The sequence below is a fragment of the Myxocyprinus asiaticus genome, chromosome 28 (assembly GCF_019703515.2).
Source record: "Myxocyprinus asiaticus isolate MX2 ecotype Aquarium Trade chromosome 28, UBuf_Myxa_2, whole genome shotgun sequence".
In the NCBI taxonomy this organism is placed as follows: Eukaryota; Metazoa; Chordata; class Actinopteri; order Cypriniformes; family Catostomidae; genus Myxocyprinus; species Myxocyprinus asiaticus.
In genome coordinates this window covers 3,725,699-3,753,657 of record NC_059371.1, presented here as the reverse complement: position 1 = coordinate 3,753,657, position 27,959 = coordinate 3,725,699, and the positions used below count along the sequence as shown (strand labels likewise).

Sequence of the window (27,959 nt, the reverse complement as noted above, 5' to 3'; positions counted from 1 at the left end):
GGAATGCCCAATTTCCAATGCACTCTAAGTCCTCGTGGTGGCGTAGTGACTCGCCTAAATCTGGGTGGTGGAGGACAAATCTCAGTTGTCTCCGCATCTGGTATCGTCAATCCGCTCATTTTACCACATGGCTTGAGCGCGTTACTGCGGAGACATAGCGCGTGTGGAGGCTTCATGCCATCCACCGCAGCATCCACGCACAACTCACCACGCGCCCCACCGAGAGCGAACCACATTATAGCTACCACGAGGAGGTTACCCCATGTGACTCTACCCTCCCTTGCAACCAGGTCAATTTGGTTGTTTAAGAGACCTGGCTGGAGTCACTCAGCACGCCCTGGGATTCTAACTCACGACTCCAGGGGTGGTAGTCAGCGTTTTTACTCGCTGAGCTATCCAGGCCCCCAACAATCCACTCATATTAACACTGTATGTCAAAAATAAAATTATAAAGACCACATTCCAACATTAGTGCAACAGTCAAACCCTGACCTTCCCCCCGAACCAAACAAACAGAAAAAAGAAAAACGTGCGCATTAACCCCGCGCACGACAGCACCAACCGGCGTCCATCCCTCTAAACTCAGACAGTCCATGTACACCTACGAGAGCCCCTGCGACAACTTTGCCATTGGATTGCTCAAGTCCGGTGCTTCCATACAAATTTTGTGAGACAGAATTACATAACAGAAAATAATCTATAAAACAAACTCAAGCCAATAGGCAGAATAAACACAAAGAACATGTAGATTAATTCACAAAACTGTCCCAAAGGTGTGTTCCTCCACAAAACAAGCTCCAGCCGCTAGCGGAACCAGCACAAAAAAAAAAAAAAAAAGCCGTTCAGTTTCCTCGGACAGTCAAACGAATGTTCAGTGAGCTGGCTGTTCATGAGTGCAGCAGATGAACTAATCCTTCCAACGTCCTGCAAAAAATACTCCACAAAACAAACTCCAGCCAATAGGAGGCATAAACATAAGGAACATGCAGATTAATACACATATTGAAAAAAATATGGTGAAAAACAATAATCGGGCGTTGCCAGAAAACCCATCATGTTTGATTACATTTTATTGAAATATTTATTACTCTTCTCATTTTTGATATCAGTTATATACATTGGGGTGTTTTAAGTTACAATACAGTTACAGTTTTATGTTACTGTTGGTATATTAACAATATATCATTTAATGATATATACGGTAGTGAATTGTAAAACACCAAAACAAATGACATACCGATTTGCCTGGTCAGAGTATTTTTTCAGTACATTTCTGGCAACCTCATTTTTCATTTTTTTACATTAAATTTAACAGGAATTATTATTTTTTTTTTTTTCCCTCCCAATTTGGAATGCCCAATTCCCAGTGCGCTTTTAAGTCCTCGTGGTTGCGTAGTGATTTGCCTCAATCTGGGTGGCGGAGGATGAATCCCAGTTGCCTCAACCCGCGCATCTTATCACGTGGCTTGTTGGGATTTGAACTAGCGAACTCCAGGGGTAGTAGCAAGCGTCTTTTACCACTGAGCTACCCAGGCCCCCTGTGGATTTTTGTGTTTTTATTTTTACAGTGTATTATTCTAAAATGTAGAATATAGTAATAATAAAGAATAAGAAGTTGTGTCCCAACTTTTGGTAGCGTACATTATATTGACTTCAATTTGAAGGAAGGAAAGCTTTGGGCAAGATGTCAAATAACAAGCTATTTAAAAAAAATGCAAAAAATAAAAACATAGTTGTAAGTTGCAGCCCTAAATAAAACTAGCATTTACATGGCAAGCTGTTGGAAGGAGCTTATCCATCTGTCTAATAAAATACAGGATATTGCCCAAAAAGCAAGCAAAACAATCCTCATTACAAGGCAGAAAAACACGACTATTGTGATTTTATAAGAGGCCATAAATCAAACAACACCTGCTGTGAGTTGTGCTGGTTAATGCTCAGCAGTACCTCAGATATCCAGTGGTAAAGTCTGTTCCTCGGCAGCTGGCTTGTGATGTTAAACCCCTCCAGGATGTTCAGAGCGGAGAGGAGGGCGGCTCCCGCGTGAGGTGGGGGAGCGGCAAACACCTGGTGACCTGTAAATGAAACGCGAGGTAAAGCACTGGTGAACCTTTCAATTAAAATACTGCTGCGAGAGCCACCTGCTGATCCTTCCAGAAAACTAAAGGATCATTTGCTTAAAGGCAAAGTCAGTAGTTTTTTTAAGACAGCTGACAGTAAAATCATAAGTGTAATGTTAACCCACGCTAATGTAGCTCTGTCTAAATGTAGCTGTCCTGTAGGTGTACAATGGTGCTCTAAGATGTTGTTTCCAACAAAGAATATTCTTGCGTAGCTCAACATATGAGAACTGCCTAATAAGACAGAAAGAGACCTTCTGACTGACATGTAAAGAGACCAATCACAGTTTGCTTTGTTTTTACTTGCCATTTAGGGGCAGGTTTATCTTATGCTCCTAAATTGTGGAATTCACTTCCAGTTGATATTCGAGAAGCACAGAATTTAGACATCTTTAAATCTTATCTAAAAACATACTTCTTCAGGTTAGCTTTTACTTGATTATTTTAGTTTTGTTTTCTGATTTATTATTAGTTGTATTTTTGCTATGCATGTTTATACATTTCATTAAACTTTATGTTTTGTATTCTTATATGTTTTGTTTTTACTGTGTAAAGAAGCTACTTTTAAAAAATCAGTCTGTGCTTACAGAAATTTGAATCACTGCCCCCAGTGGCCAAAGCTGGAAGTGCAGAGGCTAAACGTCCACAGGGTGGCACCAAAAGTGAGTTGTATTTTTAGTTGTAAATGATGTAAGTCAGTCAACAGAAATGTATATTTTATTAACCATACGCAGTAAACCAAACCCCGACAGTCAGTGGAGTAAAACTTTAATTTTAGAGCGAAAATGCAACCATCGAATCACACTAACCATCATTTATGTGAACGCAATTACTTCCTGGTGTCCATGGGACCAGAACTTGTGTCTCTGGGGTTGCTTCAGTTGCATCACATGAAAAGGTGAACAGGTTTGAACTGATGCAAAAATGTCTGATGGGGGATGCCACTTGTCAATAATTCGACAGAATGGGGTTGATTTCAGGGTAAATGAACATTCAGAAAAAATTGCTAAACTGTCTAAAATTGAGGAACTGACCAAGTAAAGTAGCTAATACTTCAGTGTATCATCATTATATGCGTTTATTTCAGGTGCTCAGGTTTATTAGGACAGTTTTCTCATGTTATTTAATATTACACATTAAACATGAATCTTTAATGTTTGATATGTTTAAATAAATACATGTAGTTTATACATTATTCAAAATATTTAAATATTTGGTCAAGTTTGGTCTGTTACGGTTTGATACATTTTTGCACATTATCGTCAACTAAAGTATGTTATTTTTATCAACTAAAACTGTATGGCATTTTAATCCGAGTAAACTGCCTAAAATTAATGAATATGACATGATGAAATATTAACTAAATTTAAAGGCCATTTTTGTTAAAAGACAATAATAGGACTACAATAAAATAAAAAAATTAAAACAGTGAAAATGAACACTGCTTTGTTTCCTCATTGCTGGGCAACTGATGGAAACTGATGAAGGGCTGTTACACGGTTGCTAATGAACTGTTAATCAAAAAACAATAATCATGTGCTCCAGTCGCAGGCTAAAGCGGAAGCTTTTTTACTCTACTATTTAACTTCTGCTTCACGAGTGCAGAATATCTATAGATCTATAGACTAATACAGTTGAAGTCAGAAGTTTACATACACCTTAACCAAATACATTTAAACTCAGTTTTTCACAATTGCTGACATTTAATCGTAGAAAACATTCCCTGTCTTAGGTCAGTTAGGATCACTACTTTATTTTAAGAATGTGAAATGTCAGAATAATAGTAGAGAGAATGATTTATTTCAGCTTTTATTTCTTTCACCACATTCCCAGTGGGTCAGAAGTTTACATACACTTTGTTAGTATTTGGGAGCACTGCCTTTAAATTGTTTAACTTGGGTCGAATGTTTTGGGTAGCCTTCCACACGAGCTTTAACTTCCTGGCTGATGTTTTGAGATGTTGCTTCATTATATCCACATAATTTTCCTTCCTCATGATGCCATCTATTTTGTGAAGTGCACCAGTCCCTCCTGCAGCAAAGCACCCCCACAACATGATACTGCCACCCCCCATGCTTCATGGTTGGGATGGTGTTCTTCGGCTTGCAAGCCTCACCCTTTTTGCTCCAAACATAACAATGATCATTATGGCCGAAAAGTAAAAAAATTTGTTTCATCAGACCAGAGGGAATTTCTCCAAAAAGTAAGATCTTTGTCCCCATGTGCACTTGCAAACTGTAGTCTGGCTTTTTTATGGTGGTTTTGGAACAGTGGCTTCTTCCTTGCTGAGCAGCCTTTCAGGTTATGTCGATATAGATCTCGTTTTACTGTGGATATAGATACACCAAACTACGTTCATCTCTTGGAGACTGAATGTGTCTCCTTCCTGAGTGGTATGATGGCTGTGTGGTCCCATGGAGTTTATACTTGCGTACTATTGTTTGTACAGATGAACGTGGAACGTGGTAAGCGTTTGGAAATTGATCCCAAGGATGAACCAGACTTGTGGAGGTCCACAATTTATTTTCTGAGGTCTTGGCTGATTTCTTTTGGTTTTCACATGATGTCAAGTAAAGAGGCACTGAGTTTGAAGGTAGGCTTTAAAATACATCCACAGGTGGTACTCCAATTCAGTACACCTTCTATCAGAAGCTAATGGGCTAGTTGTCTAAAGGCTTGACATCATTTTCTGGAATTTTCCAAGCTGCTTAAAGGCAGTTAACTTAGTGTATGTAAACTTCTGACCCACTGGAATTGTGATATAGCCAGTTAAAAGTGAAACAATCTGTCTGTAAACAATTGTTGGAAAAATTACTCATGTCCTGCACAAAGTAGATGTCCTAAATGACTTGCCAAAACTATAGTTTGCTAATAAGAAATCTGTGGAGTGGTTAAAATAATCAGTTTTAATGACTTCAACCTAAGTGTATGTAAACTTCTGACTTCAACTGTACATCAAAACTGGAATTAAAAACTGCAGTAGTCTTTGCCATTTTAACAGCTAATGTCCTCTGCTCAAACATTTCAAAGATGTACAGGCTCTTCAAGAGGTAAAATGGGTATTTACCCTGGTAAAGACTTTGCAGTGGCTTTTGTAAGACAGTGGTGTAGTTTTTGAAATCGTCCTCTGTCAGCACGCCACCTCTCGCTTCAACCTGTTACAAGATAGAAATGATGCCATTTCTAATGTTAGTTATTAGTTACTGAGAACACAATGGAAATATTGGCATGCATTTGATCACCAGCTGGGTTTCCATCCACACATTTTTATTAATAATGCACATTTTTTTAATGCCAACTTTGTGATATCGCATAAAAAATGGTGGATAGAAACACCAAGATGCAAATTATATTTATAAAATGTGCATCTTTATCTGCAAACTGTTTTTGCGATATTCCACGCAAATTAAAATTTGCAGATAAATTACATTTTAACTGATAAAAAGGTTTGAGTTTCTATGAACTTGTTCTAAATGGTCGGACATACCACTGATGTCATTTCCTGAGTAAGATTCCCATTATAGAACTCTGAGATCCCATTGGCTGCAATCCGGTCCAAAATGGCAGCTAAATCCATGCGTTTGTTAAAAAGTCCTGCGAGTGGAGCCTGACCATTAGGCAGGAACAGATCTCTGAATGCATCAGACACATTCTTGTCCTTCACTTTAGACAACGCATCCGCTGTGGAGAGACCAGGAAATGTTAAAGTTTAAGCAGTACTTTGTGTGGGTGAAATCATTTAATTAGCCTGATTTTAACCCTATAATGCCGTGTGTATCAAACATGATTCACAATGTTTGACGGCTCCTGTTTCACCTTCTGTTCAAGCTGATGAGCCAAACAACCTATGGTATGTAAGTTTCACATGTTTATGGCACCATCTAGTGGTTATTTGTGGAAAAAAAGTTGCTTCAATGTTTATATTGATCTATTTCAAATGGCGGCAGACTTCCACAAAAAATGACTCTTATGTTGGGATAAATGACAACTTATTTTAATAAAGTAAAAGTGATGGTAATGATTATATTGTTACTGATATTTTAAAATGAGTATTTGCTGAATATAAGCAACTTGTGCTTGGTTCAAATTGTATATTTTATTTTGAAAAAGCCTGTTGAAATCCATATGTATCAAATATGATACAACAGGCTTTTGAGGTATATCTCTCAATCACCATTACATTACATTCATGCACACTATAAAAAAAAAAAAAAAAAAAAAAAAATCAGAGCTTTGAAAATTGTGGCATACTTTTTATGAGATATATTTAATGTGTGAACTAATGTTTCTGTGTATTTTCATATATGCAGCCTGCTCTTATAAAGAACTCATTATTTTACATTACAAGCTATGATGATGTCATCTTACCATAAGTTCCTGAGACCCAGCATAAATAAATGTTTTTTTTTTTTTAAATGTCAATATAGTGTTTGGCGCATAAGATACATATGATAACAATTGTTTATTGAAAAAAATAATATTTTATTCATATTGTATTTGATGTGCTGAATTGAACGATGATACATTTCAATCCATATTTATAGACCCAGGAGAGGAAGTTGTCATGGCCAAACTCTCAAACATTTGGTATCTCTGAAAAGCCCAGCGAGTCCTCTGATAATACCCTAAGATTTACTACTGTAACATGTATGGGCTAAGAAAAACTTACATAACAAATTTGCTATACAAAAATAAATTGCTGGGCCTCAGGAGGATAATGACCTTTAAAGTCTAATGTATCAAAAATGATACATAAAAAAACCAAAATTTTTTTAGTTTTTCATACTAAAACAATAATGGTACTAAAAACAGTTTAATGTGAAAAAAAAATCATATGTCAGGATTTACAGGGTTAATTAGAGTACAGCATGCTCACCCAGCTCGTGTGTAACATTGAATCCATTTCTTGCGACATCTGCAGCCATGGTGATGACTTCTTTCCATTGCATTCTGCAGGAGATAAAAGTGCTTAAGTCAAATATTTAATGTTTTACAATGAGCATTCATTTATCTTGTTAATTCAGGTTAAACGGTAATGCAGGGTTGGGTGGATTCTGGGCTGAATACTGAATAATCTTTCTTAAATGTATTCAGTTAAGTATTCCGAATACATCAAATAAAAAGTAACGTATTCAGAATGTAAGAATACTTTTAGAATGCATATTTATAAAGGCAAGGCACACTTGAAGGAATTAAGCATGATGTGTCATTATTATCTTATCTGTGCTCTCTTATAAGTGCTACACCTCCACTTTTAACAAATCTAAGTGAATCTGAATAGCTTGTTTCTTTAAATTAGATGTGGAGTTGGACAATAATGTTTTTCTTTATGGAAGGAAGACGACAAACAGAAGGCAGTTTTTGGTCAACTACAATATTTTTTTATATTTTAACAACATTTTAATATTTTTCTTAACCCATTATTCTATTAGACTGACAAAAAATAATACATTTTGACTCAAAATTAGATAAGAAATGCAAATAAACCCTATACATTTTTTAGATAACTGAATGCCATAAAGTAGTGCGGTCATGTGACCATGTACACCAATCGGCCACAACATTAAAACCACCTGCCTAATATTGTGTAGGTCCCCCTCATGCCGCCAAAACAGCGCCAACCCACATCTCAGAATAACATTCTGAGATGTTATTCTTCTCACCACAATTGTACAGAGCGGTTATCTGAGTTACCGTAGACTTTGTCTGTTCGAACCAGTCTGGCCATTCTCTGTTGACCTCTCTCATCATCAAGGCATTTCCATCCACAGAACTGCTGCGTACTGGACGTTTTTGTTTTTGGCACCATTCGGAGTAAATTCTAGAGACTGTTGTGCGTGAAAATTCCAGGAGATCAGCAGTTACAGAAATACTCAAACCTGCCCATCTGACACCAACAATCATGCCACGCTTCAAATCACTCAGATCAAATTTTTTTCCCCATTCTGATGGTTGATGTGAACATTAACTGAAGCTCCTGACCCGTATTGGCATGATTTTATGCGCTGCACTGCTGCCACATGATTGGCTGATTAGATAATCACATGGATGATTGTTGGTGCCGGATGGGCTGGTTTGAGTATTTCTTTAACTGCTGATCTCCTGGGATTTTCACACACAACAGTCTCTAGAATTTACTCTGAATGGTGCCAAAAACAAAAAACATCCAGTGAGCGGCAGTTCTGTGGATGGAAACACCTTGTTGATGAGAGAGGTCAACAGAGAATGGCTAGACTGGTTCCCAAGTCACAGTAATGCTGCACAGATGAAAGTGTGCTGATTGTTAAGATGTGCCAGTGTGGTTGCCAGATATTAAATCCGGGAAATATTATACATAAGTATGACTTTGCATTTCCATTCTTTAGTGTCTATAACCAGACCTTTTGGTGACCGTGGTCCATTTGTAAAGTATCCCAAAATCACAATCCGCGATTCATTGATTTTAACCTGTGATTGTGTTTTCAAATGGCATGAAACCCTGGCAACACTGCAGTCACACGCTGCTGTTGATCTGGGGAAGAGAGAGCGAGAAGACGCATTTGCAGCATGCATCAACGCAGTTCAAAAACACTCTTCAGAAAAACAAACAAAAAAAAGTTTCTCACTTGATAGACAAGAATTTTTTTCTTTCTCCCTTATTTTAAGGTAATTATGAGAGAAGTATTCTAAAAGTATTCTACCAAAATTTTATAAAGTAACCGTATTCTGAATACAGGTGCAGAATACAGTTACATTTTTGTATTCTGAATATGTAATGCCGTTACATGCATTTCATTACAGCCCAACCCTGCGGTAATGTGTGTGAATAATGAGTGGACAAGGATGTTTCGATATTTTTACCAGAAAATAAGACAAAAATACTCTGATTACTATGACTGTTTGCAGAGTTGCACCTGGTTACGTAAAGGTTTTAAACACCACATGAAAAAACAGCAGTTAGTCACTTGGTCAATGTGGACCAGACTTTATCCCAGTAGTCAAAAGTCTGGCTTTGCTAAACTCTACCTTCCATACAGCTGATGAGCTTGATGTAACCCACTGAGCATGCCCGGGACAGCCACTAACAGACCTGACTAACACAAGACAAAGACACAAACAAATCACTATTAACATCATTAGACACTCTCTGTGGAATTAAAAATATTTGTTGAAACATTTACACTTATTTATTTGCCTTAGATTTTGTCTACAGTCATATGACTCATTCTGAGATTAAAACAAGTGGAAAACTGGTCAAAATAAACCATTACCTTTTGATTAACATTTAACAACAATTCCTGGTAAATGGCAGAGGGCGCGGTCTCGCGGAAGTCAATGACGCGGCTCTCGTTCATATGGATGTCATGGACGAGCATCACGCCACCCCTGAAAAGAAAGCAAACAAAAGTTACTTATCATTTTTTTTATTAAACTTCCATAAAATTTATTTTTTCAGTCTTTAACACATGCCTTCTTACAAAACTGGAATAAGTAACAACTTTTGAAATAACAAAGAATCTTTTGTTAGTTCAGAATAGACGTTCGTACCCGCCGATGCCCGATGTATGGGGGTGGATGATGCCCAGACAGAGGGAGGCGGCTATGGCTGCGTCAACACTAGACCCTTGTTTGCTCAGAACGTCAAAGCCAAGAGACGTGCAGCGGGCAGCGTCCGTCACCACTGCAGCCTGACTAAACACCTGAGGAGAGATGATTATAAGAACAGAACGCTGAAAAAAAGACATAACAATGACAGGGTTGTGTTCCTTACAGTACACTGGCACCAAAATGTATTCTGAAAGGCTGTTGATTTAATGTGTTAATTCAGTGTGATTAATTATATTTAAGAAAACAACACATTAAAAATATTTACAATTAATCATGCCCCTTGATTCCATAATTACATAATAAGAAATTATAATAGTATTTTGACAATATGTTGACTTCTAAAGCCCTTTTTGAATTGTCTAAACAATTCTTTATTTGGAGGCCTTTCTTACAAATACTGATATAAAATTAATTCCGACATATTCTATTAAAAATGTATCCGATTAACTGCCCTAAAAATATTACATTTGGACAGGAAGAGAATTAATTTTAAGTTGTTATTCACTGATAATCATAATGATAATCTGCTGAATCTTTTAAATCTCATTTGCGGTTGCATTTTTAAATGCTTTGTGATAACCATGAGAACCAATGGCATTTGCTGTCAGTGATGTCAAACCTGGTGTGAAACAGGCACCATTTTAAAATTGAGCATAGACACTTTGAGATTAAAGAGCTATGGCAGAGGGCAAGACTTTCAGTGAATAACAGCTTAAAGGGATAGTTCACCCAAAAATTAAAATTCTCTCATCATTTACTCTCATGCAATCCCACATGTGTATGACTTTCTTTCTTCTGCTGAACATAAGCAAATATTTTTAGAAGAATATTTCAGCTCTGTTGGTCCTCACAACGCAAGTGAATGGTGATCAGACCTTTGAAGCTCCAAATTACATAAAGGCAGTATAAAAGTAACCCATAAGACTCCAGTGGTTTAATCCATATCTTCAAAAGTTATATGATAGGTGTGGATGAGAAACAGATCAATATTAAAGTCCTTTTCTTTTTTTTTTTTTCTTTTTTTTTTTAACAATAATTCTCCTCAATGATGAGAGAATTTACATTTTTGGGTGAACTATCCCTTTAAATTTAGGTGTGTTCCTCACACAGAGCTTTCATATGTCTTCAGAAGTCTTGGAATATAGTGTACAAGTTGTATGGAGTTTTCTTGTCCATTTTGGAGCTTAACTGTACAAGCCACCTTTTACAGTGTGGAAAAGAGCAGCTTGAACATTCTGCTAAACATTTCATTTTATGATACAAAGAATAAAGAAAATAATATGGGGTCGAAGCGACATGAGGGAGAGTAAAACTTCACTTTTGGGTGACCTTCCTATCACTTCTACTAAAAATAAAGTAATAAGCCCCTATAGGCCACACGTTAGTGATTTTACCTCAGGTGAGTTTCCATAAGGGTGTTCTTTGGCACAAAGTAAAGAGTTCTATTTCAATATGAATGTGCAGTTCAACGACATTGCACAACGCATTTGAACATGGCTCATCCAATCTGAATTTGGATGGGGAAATATCTTTTTCAGCTGTATTCAGTATTTCACAGCACCTGTGGGTCGCCAAAGTAGATCTGCATTATGAGGGCCACAGTGACCCCTGTGGCGAAGGTCAGGCAGGCAGTGATAATGACGGTGAGGCCATCTCGCGTACACGCGCAGTCTTGAGTCAGAGGGTCTCTGGTGGTTTCTCTCAGCGGTGAAATAATATGACTCGCCAAATCTGAGGCTGAAGAGGGCAACCGCTGCAGTCGGGCAGAATTCAGGAACAAATCAGGCTCTACACAGAGAGATAGGATAGTGTTTAGGGTACTACACATTAGGGCTGCATGATATTGAGGAAAAATACGATATGCGATAAGTTGTTGAAAAATGCGATATGCGATAAGATATTGCTATGATGACGTCGTAGAAGCATGCAGAACATTGGAACCCCCACCGCCCAAATAAACTGAAGTTTATTGGAATAAAAAAAGGACCATCTATCCCAGAGATCACAAATATAGTTTGGTTCCAAATTGCATATAGACTGTGTATAAATGCACAGTTTTATCATTAGTTATGTAGCAGATATTAAGATTAATCTTCAATTATTTGTATTTTTCTGAGCATATGAATATAAAGCTTATTTCACCATATTATTTGATTTCCTAAAAGTGTAGTCAAATATTTTATTCTTTATTACTTTTAATTATTTTTATTTAATTTTCTTTATTTTTACAATGTAATTCATGTTCGAATTAATTTCAAAATTAGTTAATTCAATGTGTTTATTTTGAAAAATGATTTTGACAACAGATGTCCAAAAGCGCTTGCCATAGCCATTCACTTTCTACTTTGGTTTTGCTTGTTGTCAGTCCGCGCTGATCTTCAGACTGTCCTCGGGATAATTAATTAATAGAAACCCACACAGATCCGCAGCAGCCAATAAACAAGCCAAATTTGACTTCATAAACCGGCATCTGGACTCTTTATTATCTGCACACTTAATGCATATTGGAAGCACAGAACAGCACCAGCTACAGCGACATATCCACAAATGTGACTTGCTCCATCATTTGAGTGAGAAGTCGATTTATGAGAAACATGATTTTAGCTTCAGCTTTCAATTTGTCACTTTTATCACGAAATTCAAACAATAAATGTTTTATTCATGCTGTGTGTGACAGACTGCAGTAGAAATTCAAACAGAGCAGGGCAGAATGCTCTCACTCTCAAACGTCTAGCATGAAAAAAAAATAAAAATAAATAATGAACATCAGAGGGTATGTTGAAAGATACATCACAACTTACTGAAATGAGTCTTCTCTCATGTAATCACCCAATCTGTTAATGTTGAATGACAATGGAGAAAATGAATGGGGAAAATCTCGAGCCCTGAAGCACTCACAGGATCAGTGCATGTGCACACTGCACGCACACACAGTCATGTGCCCAATATATTCTTTGCTATCTGCGTTGCCTTGAATGTTACTATATTAATATCATTCTGTTATAGCAAGCCTTTGCGATATGCATATCGCGATATGTACATTTGCAATATATTTCGATAAATTAGATATATCGTGCAGCCCTACTACACATATTGGACAATTATAGGGCTTGATTTTTGGGTGAACTATCCCTTTAACAACAATACTCTTACTTTTATAACATCAAAAGGTCAAATGTACATGTTCATTTCTCATTTTCCATTGGCTACTTTTTAGTATCAATACTATGGATATACCATAACATAGGCCTACTGGGAGTGCTGAAATATGAATGTTTTTGAATGTTGTGCATGCTACAAGGATTCAGACCAGTCTCTTCTGGAGATCTCATGTGGAGAGCAACCTCAAATGGCATTTAAACATCATACTGACACATGTATTTACCGGTGTCCTGCTCACTGAGGAAGTTATCATCATCTTTGCGTGATTTGAAGGTGCTGTCTGAAGAGAGCACATCATCTTCTGGTAATCTAGGGAAGCTGGTGATGCTCATGTAGTCCACAGGTGAGTATGCGCTGCTTAAAGTCGCATCCTTCTCCACCACTGTCACACCTGCCTTGGCTGCCGGAGTATACATGATTTGCCTGAAATCACAATTCAACACAATTAGGGATGCACCGATATGGAATTTCAGGGGCCGATACGATAACTTACAGCTCACTGTGGCCAATACCGATAACCGCGATATATATATATAAGGTTTTAATTTTTTATTCTTCAACCTGGAACTGCTTGCAAATTCATTAAAAGCTTCTCATTTTAGGGGGCCTGGGTAGCTCAGCGAGTAGTGACGCTGACTACCACAACTGGAGTCACGAGTTCGAATCCAGGGCGTGCTGGGTGACTCCAGCCAGGTCTCCTAAGCAACCAAATTGGCCCGGTTGCTAGGGAGGATAGAGTCACATGGGGTAACCTCCTCGCAGTCGCAATTATCAATGGGGCACAGGGGTCACGTGATGCCATGCAAGGAGCAGACGTGTGAGCGACGAGCTCTGCGCACTTTGCTGAATTTTCTATTATTTTCATATTATAAACTGGTGAAATTTGATACACCCAGTTACACATTTGCCCTTTGTTGCAAAACATGGCAAAGAAGTCAAAATCCTCGGGCTCTGGAGACATCAAAAGACACTTACGTGTTCAGGATGAAAGCCCCGACAGGCCTACAGACAGGAGACTCGATTTGGATGGCGCAGCGGGAGAAGGAATCCAGCATCAGTTGTCCAACATGTCGGTGATGTTGACGAAGATTCTTGCTGACTTGGAGGATCTCGCTGTAATACGTCCATCGATTATGGCGATGGAAATAAAATTCTCCGAGTTAGGTACAAGAGTGACTGATGTTGAAAAACGAATAGATTTTTTGGAATCTTCAGAGAGGGAATTAACCGCTAATCCACCCACGACCAAAGTTGATCTGGAACATCTCCTTGAAAAGCTTGAAGATCTTGAAAATAGAAGCCGCGGGAATAACGTTCGAATTGTTGGAATTCCTGAGCATGAGGAGGGCAGAGATATGGTGAAATTCCTAGATGAGTTTTTCCTGAGTCTGCTCGACATAACAGGCCACAAGCTGGAAATCAAGCGAGCTCACAGAGTCCCTGCTCGGAGATCTGCTGAGGGAGACAGGCCCCGGTCGATTCAGGCCAGATTTCTGAGATCATCCGATAAAGATCTTGTGTTGCGCCAGGCGAGGAGCAAAGGGAAGCTTTCTTGGAAGACAAGAGAGAAACACGATCGGTTCAAGGAATGTAAGAAACTCTTACATCAGAAAAATATCTCATTCGCTTTGATGTTTCCAGCAAAACTGAGAATAGAAACGAAGGTCGGTCGCAAAGTATTTACATGTCCAAATCTGGCAATGTCTTTTATAGAATGAATGACTTAGTAAACCATTGGATGTTTCTCATGTAAGTGGGTCTGACTCGCTGTACTTACTCTTGAGGAAGCTGGGCGACATTTTGGGTTTTTTGCATTGGCTCCGCAGAGTGGCTGGAGCTTGTTTTGTGAATAAAACTTTTCCTTAAAGAAACTTTTGCATTGATGAAAGATTACTTTTGCATTGAAGTTCCCGGACAGATTGAGAGTGGACACTATGGATGACCGCGAAATATCTACATGCTGCTCACACAAAGGATGTCTTTTATAAAGTTGACGGATTGTGTAAGTCATGGTATATACTTTTATGCAGCCTCCGAGTGAATTGACTCGATCATCCGGGGAACCGTGATGCCGGTTTTGTTTCTTTTTGTATTGGTTCCGCCTAGCGGCTGGAGCTTGTTCTATTGAATAACACTCCTTTGGAACAGCTGTGGATTAATCTGTTCTTTCTTTGTGCTTATTCCTCCTGCTGGCTGTAGTTTGTTTTGTTGGGTTTTTTACGGGACATTAGAATGATTACGTCATCTGCTGAACTCATAAAAGCCGGCTCACTGAACATTTGTTTGTCTGTCCAAGGATTCTGAACGGTTTTATATCAGCTGGAATTTGTTTTGTGGAAGATCACACCTTCGAGACAGTTCTGTGAATGAATCTACACATTCTTTGTGTTTATTCTTCCTATTGACTGGGTTTATTTTACAAAGTATTTTCTGTTATGTAATTTTGCCTCACAAATTCGTGAGGCAAAATTGAGCAATCCAATGGCAAAGTTGTCGTGGGGGCTCATGGGCATTCATGGACCTTTTGAGTTTAGAGGGATTGTCGCCAATTGGCGCTTTCGTGCGCGGGGTTAATGCGCAAGTTTTTATTTTTTCTGTTTGTTTTGTTCAGGGGGATGTTCAGGGTTTGATTGTTTCACTAATGGGAATGTGGTCTGTATAATTTTGTTTTTGACACAAAAAAATTTTTTTCTACTATATCAAAATGTCAAATGTTAATATGAGTGTACTATCTCTCTCCACATGGAATGTAAATGGGTTGGGGCACCCCAGAAAAAGAAGGAAGGTTATTTATTTTCTTAAATGTAAGAAATATGATATAGTGTTTCTTCAGGAAACACATCTCTCCCCGCAGGAAGCTGAAAAATTTGGGAAGATATGGGGTGGACATGTTTTCTTTAGTGCTGGCTCAAGTAAGAGCAAGGGAGTCATTATTTTGGTAAATAAACATCTACAATTCAAATGTCTCAAACAGATTAAAGATAAATTAGGTAGAGTAATTATTGTGTTAGTTGAAATTCAAGGGCAAAGGTTGATTTTGGCTAATATTTACGCACCTAACGTTGATGATCAAGGCTTTTTTATAGATCTTGAAGGGATGTTGCAAGCCGCTGGCACCCCTCATGATATAATATTGGGAGGAGACTTTAATCTTTTGATGGACTCAGTCCTTGATCACAGTGAAGCAAAAGTGTGCAAGCCCCCTAGAGCAACACTGACGCTTCACAGGATGTGTAAAAATCTTGGTCTTACAGATATTTGGAGACTTTTGAACCCATCTGGTAGGGACTACACATTTTTTTTCATCAGTCCATAAGATTTATTCTAGAATAGATTTTTTTTTATATCCAAATCCCTCATTTCATCTGTTGTTGGTTGCTCAATTGGAAATATCTTAGTCTCAGCTCATGCTCTGGTGAGTTTAAAGGTGTTGCCATTTACAGAGAAAAAGAAATCATATAGTTGGCGCCTTAATGTGTCCCTTTTGCAAAATCCTGATTTCCAACAAATGTTAAAGACTGAAATCAGTGTTTATATGGAGACCAACTGGTCCTCAGTATCCTCTGTGGGCATGGCTTGGGAGGTACTTAAGGCAGTTCTTAGGGGTTGGATCATAAAGTATGCCTCATTCATTAAAAAATCCAAAGCACAAGAACTTGTGGAGTTGGAAGGAAATATTAAAAGTGCTGAGGCAGAGCTGAAGCGCCGTATGTCATCTGATGGCCTCAGAGAATTGACCTGATTGAAATATAGATATAATACTATTTTGTCACGGAAAGTGAAGTTTTGGTTATTCAGGGCAAGACAGTCATACTTTGAGTCGGGTGACAAAGCAGGAAAACTTTTGGCTAGATATATAAAGCAGAGAGAGTCTTTTTCTATCATTCCCTCAGTGAAATCTGCTTGTGGTGAAATATTTACCTCAGCTATTGATATTAATAATGCCTTTAAAGAGTTCTATCTTGATCTCTATGGTTCCACATCTTCATCCACTGATGAAGGTATTAGGAACTTTGTGGAACCATTTGATCTCCCTAAACTGACAACTGTGCAAAACAATTCTCTTGATTCTGAGATAACCTTGGAGGAGCTTGTTGAGGTAATTAAAGCCTTCCCTACTGGCAAGGCTCCGGGGCCTGACGGCTTTTCCTCTGAGTTTTTCAAATCTTATGCTACAGAACTGGCTCCACTTTTGTTAGAAGTTTATACTGATTCATTAAAGAATGGAAAGCTTCCTCCAACCATGACACAAGCCCGGATCAGTCTGATTCTAAAATAGGACAAAGATCCAAGCGAGTGTAAAAGTTACCGCCCAATTTCCCTGATCCAGTTAGATGTAAAAATTTTGTCCAAAATTCTGGCTAATCGATTAAGTAAAGTTATGACATCACTTATACATATAGATCAGGTGGGGTTTATTCAAGGCCGTAGCTCTTCTGATAATATTAGGTGTCTCATCAACATCATGTGGTCAGTAGCGAATGATCAATCTCTGGTTGCTGCCATCTCTCTTGACGCCAAAAAGGCGTTTGATATGGTAGAATGGGATTATCTTTTTAAGATTTTGGGAAGGTATGGGTTCGGGAATACATTTATTGGTTGGATTAAGTTACTTTATAGACACCCTGTAGCAGCGGTGCAAACAAATGGGTTAATTTCAGATTATTTTACTCTGGATAGGGGCACCCGGCAGGGTTGCCCTCTTTCCCCATTATTGTTCTGTCTTGCCCTGGAACCATTAGCAGCCGCGATAAGAAAGGAGGATGATTTTCCAGGGGTGACGGCGGGAGGTGTGGCGCATAAGCTTCTGCTTTACGCAGATGATATTTTATTATTCGTCTCCGACCCTACTAGATATATGCCTTGTCTCCACAGAATGATTAACTCCTTTTCCAAATTCTCAAGATACAAAGTCAATTGGTCTAAATCCGAAGCTTTGGCTTTGACAGTGTACTGTCCAGTAACGGCCTTCCAGCCGGGTGCCTTCCAGTGGTCCAAACAGGGAATTAAGTATTTGGGAATTTTATTCCCAGCAAATCTGTCAGATTTAGTCAGAGTTAATTTTGATCCCTTAATAAAAAGGTTTTCGAATGATGTGGACAGATGGGCTTCATTACACTTATCGATGATTGGGTTAATGTTATTAAAATGAATTGCATTCCAAAATTTAACTACCTGCTACAATCTCTCCCTGTAGATGTCCCCCTCTCTTATTTCAAGCAATTTGATAGCATAGCGAAGTCCTTCATTTGGAATGGTAAACGTCCCAGGATAAATTTCAGTAAGTTACATAGGCCGATTGACAAAGGTGGGTTAGGCCTACCCAAGATTTTATTTTATTATTATGCATTCAGTCTTAGACATCTGGTTCATTGATCACTTCCACCTGAGAGAGCCCCTCCCTGGTTTTGTATTGAAAAGGAAGTTCTTGCCCCTATCTCGCCACTGCAAAGCCTTTTGATTAAACTAGCTGAAGAGGTTAAGTCGCACCCCGTTAATTTGCATTTGCACTTGATATGGACAAAAGTGTCCAGAGTGTTTAATTCTGATATTTATTTAAACGTAGCCTCGACCACATGGCTGAACCCTAAACAATGTATTAATAAGTGAGGGGGGTTAATACACTTGGTGACCTGTATGAGGGTGGAGTATTCAGATCTTTTGAAAATTTGATTCAACATTTTGGGTGTTGGGCCTCATGTGTTCAGATAGAAGACAAAGGCAGGCCTAACAGTCATAAAAACATAACTCAAGCCCCCACCTTCTAAGTCATAAATTTTACTGATAAAAATCGCACCAAAATCAAACAAAGGGAGTCCAAAACAGACTACAGATCCATGAAGCCTTGCCCTCTAAAGGATCGAGCTCTCAACTCCTATTGGATGAGGCACACCACAGAACGTCCCTCAAACATGACATCATCAGGACTTCAAATAATTCTGAAATGCTTCCAGAGTTGCTTCCAGCGACTTAGTTCACCGAATACGGACGTAGCTTTTTGCTGCTCTCCGGTGCAGCCTCGTGGCATAAGGAAGTAATGTCCGACTTGAAACTGTAGCCATACAATCTCCATCTCGCTGGACGAGTTGAGATTACTCTGTGTTCAACCGAACACTCTAACGGATCCGAAGGAGACCGCCGAGCAATTCGCATCTTCATCCGTTGGCCTACAGAAGTGAAGAGATTAAAGATTTCTCTTCCATCTTCAATCAAGTCGACATTTCTGAGTTCTCCGCCAGCCCGCTGAGAATCAACAGCCGTACCGCCCTCTGAGAATCAACAGCCGTACCGCCCGCCGACAGAGCGAGGAAACGGCCTCCCGTCATCACCCGAGCCTCAAGGAACCGGGTCAAAGTTAAAGGACGGAGGAAAACACATTCTACCTGTGTCCTCATGCGATTCAAGTAAGAGGTTTATGTCTGGGCAGAGATAGAATATTATAGTGTGTTATTCCTGTGTTTCAAGGTTTTTTTGCTTGTACAGTTTACGGATCGCCATGTCTGCTCATTATTAATACACAGGGTATTAATTATCACGAATTTGTTTGCTGTATTGTGGTCCAACCAAATTGGATTGTTGTGCATTTTCGCCATCGTGGGTGAGACAGAAACTGAGTTCATCCATTAGAGTCAAATAACGCAGGACTTTTACGAGCCCCGCTCGTAAAACCGCGTCTCTGAGTGATGAACACGGCTGCTTTATCTCCAGCTATCGCGAAATCAGCTTTCGGGCTGTCACTGAATAATATCTCTCTCTCTCTCTCTCTCACTAACCACACTGACACACACACACACACACACACACACACTGTCACACACACACCTTATGTGTTATAGGATTATTTTTATTTCCATATCTAATCATGTCACTGTTTAGTTTGTAGTTGTAAGTCGGAAGTTTATTGACTGCACTGTATTAATTATTAATTGATATTACTGCATAAATAAACTTTGTTTATATTACAAAGAGAAGTGTTTTGGTTTGTTTTGCATACACCTGTGTCATGCTGATGGGATGTCAGTGCTCAGATTCAAACCTTCATTCATTGTTTTTTTTTCTTCCCGAAAATCGATATTGTTCGGATGTCGATTTTCCTAAGAAAACAATCTAATATTGAGACTGTTTTAATATTCGGTTATTAGTCCCTGATTCCAGGGTGGTGCCCCGTCAATGTTAATCCTTATTAATATTCTATTGATTTTTGATAATTGATAATTATCTTTGATTGAATTTGAATGATCAATAAGCTAGTGTTAATTTTAATGTTTCATCGATGTTAACAATTTACGATTATCTTTGATAAGTGTTGATTTTAAAGGATTAAAAAAAGCTAACATTGATTCTCATCAATGTTCTATTGATTTTTATAATGAATAATTATCTTTGATAATTATTAATTATTGCTAATAACCAAACTTGCTCCTAAACGTAGCACACTACATTTACTGGAGTCCCATATGAGGTTTTAATGAGTTAGATCCAATTAATTAATTTAAATATTGATTAATAACTACAGAAATAATTATTAATTATTTCTGATAGTAACACTGATCTAAACAACCAGTAAAGCCCAACATGGGATTCCCAGATCTCAATTTTATAAGTATTTACAGCTGTACCACCTGCTCTGCTCTGTTTTTGGGAGTAGCATACACCCCCCTAGAGCGGCAGATACTCTGGAAGTGGTGATTGCTGCTTTTGGGAAGGGTCATGAGGCATCAGTGTATTACTCCCTGTTAATTCAGAGTCTGGGGGACAGAGCTTTAAATTCTCTCAAAAGATTATGGGAGAAAGATTTAAACTTGGTATTGGAGGAGGGAGTGTGGGCAAGGATTATAAAAAACATAAAGTCTGCATCTAGAGATGCAAGGGTTCGCCTTATGCAATTTAAGATTTTACATAGATTTTATTGGACCCCCTCTAGATTGTATAGGTTTGGTCTTAAGGACACACCCATCTGCTGGCGATGCCATACTGAAGATGGAGACACCATCCATGTTTTTTGGGGGTGCCTTAAGATCCAAGAATTTTGGCTGAAGGTGCAAAGTTTTGTGTGTGATGTTTTGGGCACAAAGGTCTCATTCTGCCCCAGACTCTGTATTTTGGGAGATAGGGAGGTCATGGATTTGGTATATAAGTACATGAAGGACTGGGTTTTGACCAGTGTGATGATTGGTAGGCAGGTTATTTTGAGGAGTTGGAAGTCGGATGGAGCACCCTCGTTCCCGGAGTGGTGCACGGAGATGGGGAGGGTGGCTGCCTTCGAGGAGGGGTCGAGCATTAGGATGGGGGTTAGGGAATCATACAATAAGAAATGGGGCAATTATTTAACATTTTTGAGGGAATCTCGAGGTGGGGCAGTGGAGGTAGTAATTTAGAGTTTTTATTTTTTTTATTATACTTGATTATTGTATGTTATTTTATGTTGTTGTTTTAGTTTTCTGTGTGTGTGTCTATATTCTATTGACCACAGGGGTGTTCGTGGGGGGGTCAGGGTGGATTGAGAGTTTGGTAGGGGGAGGGGATATAGTGGGGGTTTAATGTTTTAAGTTTTTGATTCATTATATAGATGTTGTTGTATTTTTTTGTTAATTTATGAATCAATAAAAATGTTAATAACAAAACAAAACAAAAATTATCAATGGGGCGGAGAGTCTCCGCAGTGTCATGCACAATGAGCCACGTGATAAGATGCGTGGATTGTCGGTCTCAGAAACAAAGGCAACTGAGACTTGTCCTCCGCCACCTGGATTGAGGGAAATAACCATGCCACCACAAGGACCTAAGTAGTGGGAATTGGGAGAAAAGGCGATAAAAAAAATTATCTATACTATATATATATATATATATATATATATAGCTTCTCATTTTAAAATAGGTGTAATTTAAAATCTTGGAATTTGGACTGCTATTTAAGGTTTGGCGGATGTAACATGAACCATATATGTGCCTATATTACAGATATATGCTGAGAAATAAATAATAAAGCATTGCCTAAATTATGGTGCTCATTTATATAGGTGTTTACAGCAATCCTGCTGACTCGCTCACAGAGAGAGAATAATGAACTTCTAACAGCTGTAATACTGCATTAAACCAAAATGAGGTGATAAACTGCATATAATGAATATTAAACAACAAAACAAACCCTAATCTCTGTATACATGGTGTATTATTAGTGCCGGTGTTGTGTCGAACTCTGTTTGCCCGTTGGGATCTGTTTCCCCCCCTGCAGATCTGTATGGGGGGAACAGTATCTGACAGTAACATTCTCCTCTGTCAGAATGCATTCCCCCATGCACAAACCTAAGCCTAACCTTCCCTACCCTACCTACCCTAGTCCTAACCTACACTACCCTACCTACCCTAGTCCTAACCTACACTACCCTACCTACCCTAACCATAACCCCATACCCTATCAGGGCTAGGGGGAAACAGATTCCGATGGGGAACACAATTCGATACAACACTGGCAGCCAAACTGCGAGTGCAGCGGTGGTTTGTGTGTGTTATTAATGTATGTGCTTGTGCTTATCCGTGACTCATTCACAAGACACTTGCTACAGGATTCATCTGTGACAGTTCAACTGTATAACTTAAATGTGCCATTTTAGGTTGTGCTTGGACTTGTTTTAATCACAATGCTGCGATGTAAGTAACAATGTGCTATGTTTCATGAATAAGTGAATACGATAGCCTCCATGTAACATACATACAGTTTTTGTCGTGTTTTGTTTATTGCTTCATGAAACAAACAGAATATGGGAAATGCCATCATTACTTAGAGCAGATGACTAAAACATTTACATTTATTCATCTGGCAGATGCTTTTATCCAAAGCGACTTACAAAAGGCGAAAACATATGTGAATCATTTTAAGGAGACAGTGGTACGAAAAGTGCCATATTACAAAGTTTTACTAGCATCAGAATAGTATTCAAAACAGATTAAAGTGCAACAAGAATTTTTTTTTGTGTGTGACTGGTTAAATGCTCATGGAAAAGATGTGTTTTTAGTTGTTTTTTTGAAGACAGAGTGTGAGTTAGCTTCACGGATGGAGTTGGGAAGGTCATTCCACCAACGTGGTATGATGAAGCCGAAAGTCCGGGAAAGTGTTTTGGTGCCTCTTTGTGTTGGTACAACAAGGCGACGTTCCTTAGCAGACCGCAGGTTTCTAGTGGGCGCGTAGCTCTGCATAAATGATTTTAGGTATGCTGGAGCAGACCCAGTGACTGTTCTGTATGCCAGCATCAGAGCCTTGAATTTAATATGTGCATCAACTGGCAGCCAGTGGAGAGAGACAAGGAGTGGTGTAACATGCGCTCTCATAGGTTCATTAAAGACCAGACGTGCTGCTGCATTCTGGATCATTTGCAGGGGTCTAATTGCACATGCAGGGAGGCCTGCAATGAGAGTGTTACAGTAGTCCAGTCTAGTTAAGACAAATGATTGAACAAGCAGTTGTTTGGCATGTTCAGAGAGGATGGGTCTTCCTGATATTGTAGAGTGTAAATCTACATGATCTTGCGGTCTTTGAGATGTGGTCTGTGAAATTTAGTTTGTTATCGATGGTTACCTCTAGATTTCTGACCGTTTTGGAAGGCATTACTGTGATCAACAGCAGGGTTGGCTGGAAAGACAAGGAGTTCAGTCTTGGCTGGGTTGAGTTACAGGTGGTGTTCCTTCATCCAGGCCGAGATGTCTGCCAGGCAGGCAGAGATTCGAGCAGTCACTGTGGTGTCGTTGGGCTGGAAAGACAAGTAGAGTTGTGTGTCATCAGCATAGCAGTGGTAAGAGAAACCATGTGCCTGAATGATGGTTCCCAGTGATGTTGTGTTTATAGAGAAGAGAAGTGGCCCAAGCACTGATCCCTGAGGTACCCCAGTAAGTAGCTGATGTGGCTTGGATACCTCACCTCTCCAGGCTACCTTGAAGGACCAACCTGAGAGATAGGAATTAAACCAGTCAAGCACAGTTCCTGTGATGCCCAGTGAGGAGAGGGTGGAGAGTAAGATCTGATGGTTGACTGTGTCAAAGGCTGCAGAAAGGTCCAGCAGAATCAGGATGGATGATCTGGATTCAGCTTTCGCCTGTATCAGAGACTCAGTGACAGACAGCAGGGCAGTCTCAGTGGAGTGTCCACTTTTGAAGCCTGACTGATTGTCATCCAGCAGCTTGTTCTGTGAGAGATAGGCAGAGATCTGATTGAAAACTGCCCTTTCAAGTGTTTTTGCCATGAATGGGATGAGAAAGACTGGTCTGTAGTGTTCTATTTGAGTGGGGTTAAGTGCGGGTTTCTTCAGTAGCGGGGTTACTTGCCCCAAGTAAAACCATCCCCAAAACAATGTAACAAGATGCCCCAGACCCAGACCAACCAACTCCGCACCCCGAGAACCCAGAAAAGGAACCAACAATTCCGTGGAGGTAAGGCACAGATCCAGCGGGGTCGGAGACAAACAACAAAACACCATCTGCACAAAGCAAAACACCATAACCTGAGGGGCACCAGAGGCCCGCAACCCCCCCCCCCCCTCCACAAAAAAGCCTGATCATCCACGCCAGGTGCACAAACATCAGCCAAAACAAGAGTTTGCCCCTGAACCTCAGCCAAAACAACGACTCTTCCCAATTCACCCCCACTCCGGCCAAGACACTTGAACTGCAGATGCCCACCCACCAGTGCAACGACTCCCCTGCTCCTACTCGAGCCAGCACCACAAAAAAATGCCCACCCCATATCTTTCCAAATTTTGACGCTTCCTGCGGAGAAAGGTGCGACACAGCTCTTGGCTCTCACTTACACAGACACTCTGTGTATGCACACGCGCATTGTTGCTTGAGAATGCCCAAGTCTCTGCCTGAAAGACGCCGCAGGCAGTCAAAGAATTTCAGCCGCAAATAAACCGTAACAAACCTGTGAAAATATCAGTGACAACTGCATTATTGGTGCAATAATATTTTGATTTTCACGGTTATCAACCAATAATATATTGGCCTCTGATATATTGTGCATCCCTACACACAACAATTAAAAAAAAACTGATCTGAAATCACAATTCAACACATTCAATGATCTGAAATCACAATTATGAAATCACAATTCAGCACACATTCAATGACTAATCTGAAATCACAATTCAACAATCCAAAACACGAGTGATCTAAATCACAATCCAACACATCACTGATCTGAAATCACAATTCAACACCCATTCAATGACTGATCTGAAATTAATTCAACAGACAATCCAAAACATGACTGATCTGAAATCACAATTCAACAAACAACAATCCAAAACATGAATGAACTGAAATCACAATTCAACACACATTCAATGACTACTCTGAAAACACAATTCATGACATCACTAATCGGAAATCACAATTCAATACACGTTCAATGACTGATCTGAATTCACAATTCAACACACAATCCAAATCACGACTCATCAGAAATCACAATTCAACATCACTGATCTGAAAACACAATTCAACAAACAATCCAAAACATGATAGATCTGAACTCAAAATTCAACACATAACTGATCTGAAATCACTAATCAACACATGACTGAAATTAAATTTCAAAATATAAAATCTAAACACATCACTTGTCTGTGGCCTATGTCACAAAGCAGGATTAAGCAGCTAGCTAGATACGTTTAAACTTAGTTTAAGCAAACTCTGAATTCGCGGTACCAGTAAGGTTGATAGGTTTTCATCGGGATTCCTCGCCATAGTAACATACGCTACTCGGCTAACCTGCTCTGGGGCAGGTTAGTTTCCCGATCATCCACATTCTGGAACAATAAGCTGTGAGCAAAGTGACAGTCACTACCCCCAGTATTTCTCACTCCAATTTAAAGTGCACTTCAACGAGACAATTTTAGAAATGTACAAAATAAGCTATTTATGATCATTATTTATTGCAAGCAATATATTTTTGGCAGTCTTGCATTTGTTTAAAGACACTTTAATTTTTTCCCAATCATTTTCCCACACTGGCCATAAAATATGTATGAATAAATAAACCTAAAATAATCATATAATTTCAAGTAAGATATTAATATGATATCAATAATGACTGAATGACTTTACAATATAAAAACTTAATCACTCCACAATATACTGTAGATATATCAGAAAAGTGTGAATGCCACCCAAACCCCTTTTTATTAGGATTTGCTGGCAGAGATGTCACGAATATTCACTTGAAGTTCAATAAAAGCACACTAGCACAACAAATATGCCTTTATTGTGTCTTATGCTGCTAAAAAGAAAGAACAAGTCTTTATTAGTGCATACCATCTACTCATTTTCCAGGCGCTCACATTGTTATTATTCTATAGTGTATTAATGTCTAATAGTATTAAATGATATTAAGTCATTTAAATTAATACTAAAGCTTTTCATATCAATTTTTAAAATTTCAAATCAAGATATTAAACTTTAAAAATTACAAGCCTGAATGTTATTGTTGTGGACCTATATAGTTACTTTCACATCAATATATGATCTATTTGAATATTTTCATCACAGTCAGATATTTCCGTGCTCTAGCAGCAGCAGCAGCAATGTTTCTTCTTGCTGTGTAACTGCCTTTCAATTTTTTATCGTTTGCTAGTGATCCTCTGTGCAGTGTGAATATTATAATTATTCATGATTTCATAGCGATTATTCTTGTTGTGTAACTGTTTTGATTTATCATATTTTTTCAAAGTACTCTTGTGCCGAGTTATAACTGTTTAAATTCTTATAATTTATCATAATTTTCATAAACATCTTCAGTGGAGAAGTAAATCTCGCTGACTCTCTCGCGAGATGTGACTCACGCTGTCTCGCACACTATTGGCTGTTCGCTTCATTCATGTGAATGCGCTCGTGAAGTAATCATAACCGAGGGATCAAACACTGAGTTGATAGAGAAAGTTGGTAACGACCGTCTTGATACCACTTAACCCTAATGAAGCCTGACTGGATTTGGTGAGTTTTGTCAAACTAAAACCAATTCTGGAATCCAGAATTTGTTCAGCTTTTTCTGTGATACATGGCACTGAAATCACAATTCAACAAACAACAACCCAAAACATGACTCATCTGAAATTACAATTCAAAATATCACTGATCTTAAATCACAACTAAACACATCAATGATCTGAAATCACAATTCAACACACATTCAATTACTAATCTGAAATTACAATTCAACAAACAATCCAAACATGACTGACATGAGGCTTGTATCATGAAGGTCACTAAATGAACTCAGGGTTTCAGGATTGGTTTCAGGTTGGCAGATTCAAAACAATCCAATCAGGCTTAATTGGTACCATGATGCAGCTCGTCAACTTTCTCTGTCAACTCAGGCTTCGATCTTGACTTTAAGATTAGATTACGCGCTCGTGCACATGAATGACTGATGTTTGCTGTGCACAACCAATCGTGTGAGAGAACGCGCGGGATTTACCTCTCTGCTGAAAGCTGATTATTATGAAAATAAGAATTTCAATTAATTTAAACTGTGCACAAGACATTCTTTTAAAAATATTTTAAAAAAAATTAAATGCATTTACACTGCTCAAGAGTTTAACATGAAGTCATGAATACTTAAAACACGTGCTTTACACAGTTCAAGGGATAACTGTAAAATTATGAAGCAATTAAAGACATTTACACAACAAGAAGAAACAGCGGCTGCTACGAGAGCTCACGAGGACTGCTGCAAACTAATTCTTAAAAACAATATAAAACAGCTGGTATATCAATGCATAAGTGAATTCATATATGTCCACAACAAGAACAATCATGCTTATTTTAAAAGCTTACATTTATTTCAATATAAAAGCTTTTATATTTATTTGAATTGAAAACTCTATATATATAATTCAAAACTATTACAAATAAATATAGGCTACTATTGATTACAAAACAATTAGAGACTATCAAGATGAATATTCTCCCTAAGTTTATTTTCCTTTATCAAAATCTACCAGTTAGTAGTATATAAAAAGTTTTTTTTTTTTTTTTTAAATGGAATAAACTACTTTGTAAATATACATGGGATAACAGGAAACCTAAAATGATTCTTAA

The 27,959-nt window shown here is 38.6% G+C and overlaps 1 protein-coding gene and 1 long non-coding RNA gene across 4 annotated transcripts in view; one reads left to right on the top strand and one right to left on the bottom strand.

Moving 5' to 3' along the window:
- Nucleotides 1-27,959, top strand: part of LOC127418969 (uncharacterized) — a 983,530-nt gene that overhangs the window by 586,458 nt on the left and 369,113 nt on the right. The gene's annotated exons all lie outside the window — the stretch shown is intronic.
- LOC127418900 (glutathione hydrolase 7-like) overlaps nt 1-27,959 on the bottom strand; it is a 50,200-nt gene that overhangs the window by 19,502 nt on the left and 2,739 nt on the right. For 2 of the 3 annotated variants that reach the window (XM_051659800.1, XM_051659799.1), the window contains exons 2-10: nt 13,093-13,292; nt 11,269-11,495; nt 9,648-9,799; nt 9,371-9,485; nt 9,126-9,193; nt 6,997-7,070; nt 5,608-5,801; nt 5,188-5,275; nt 1,948-2,075 (exon numbers count right to left, since the gene is read on the bottom strand). In XM_051659800.1, the coding sequence (XP_051515760.1) occupies nt 1,948-2,075; nt 5,188-5,275; nt 5,608-5,801; nt 6,997-7,070; nt 9,126-9,193; nt 9,371-9,485; nt 9,648-9,799; nt 11,269-11,495; nt 13,093-13,285 (1,239 nt within the window). In that variant the 5' untranslated portion in view covers nt 13,286-13,292. The remainder of the gene's footprint in view (nt 1-1,947; nt 2,076-5,187; nt 5,276-5,607; nt 5,802-6,996; nt 7,071-9,125; nt 9,194-9,370; nt 9,486-9,647; nt 9,800-11,268; nt 11,496-13,092; nt 13,293-27,959) is intronic. The other variant, XM_051659801.1, reaches the window with a different exon arrangement.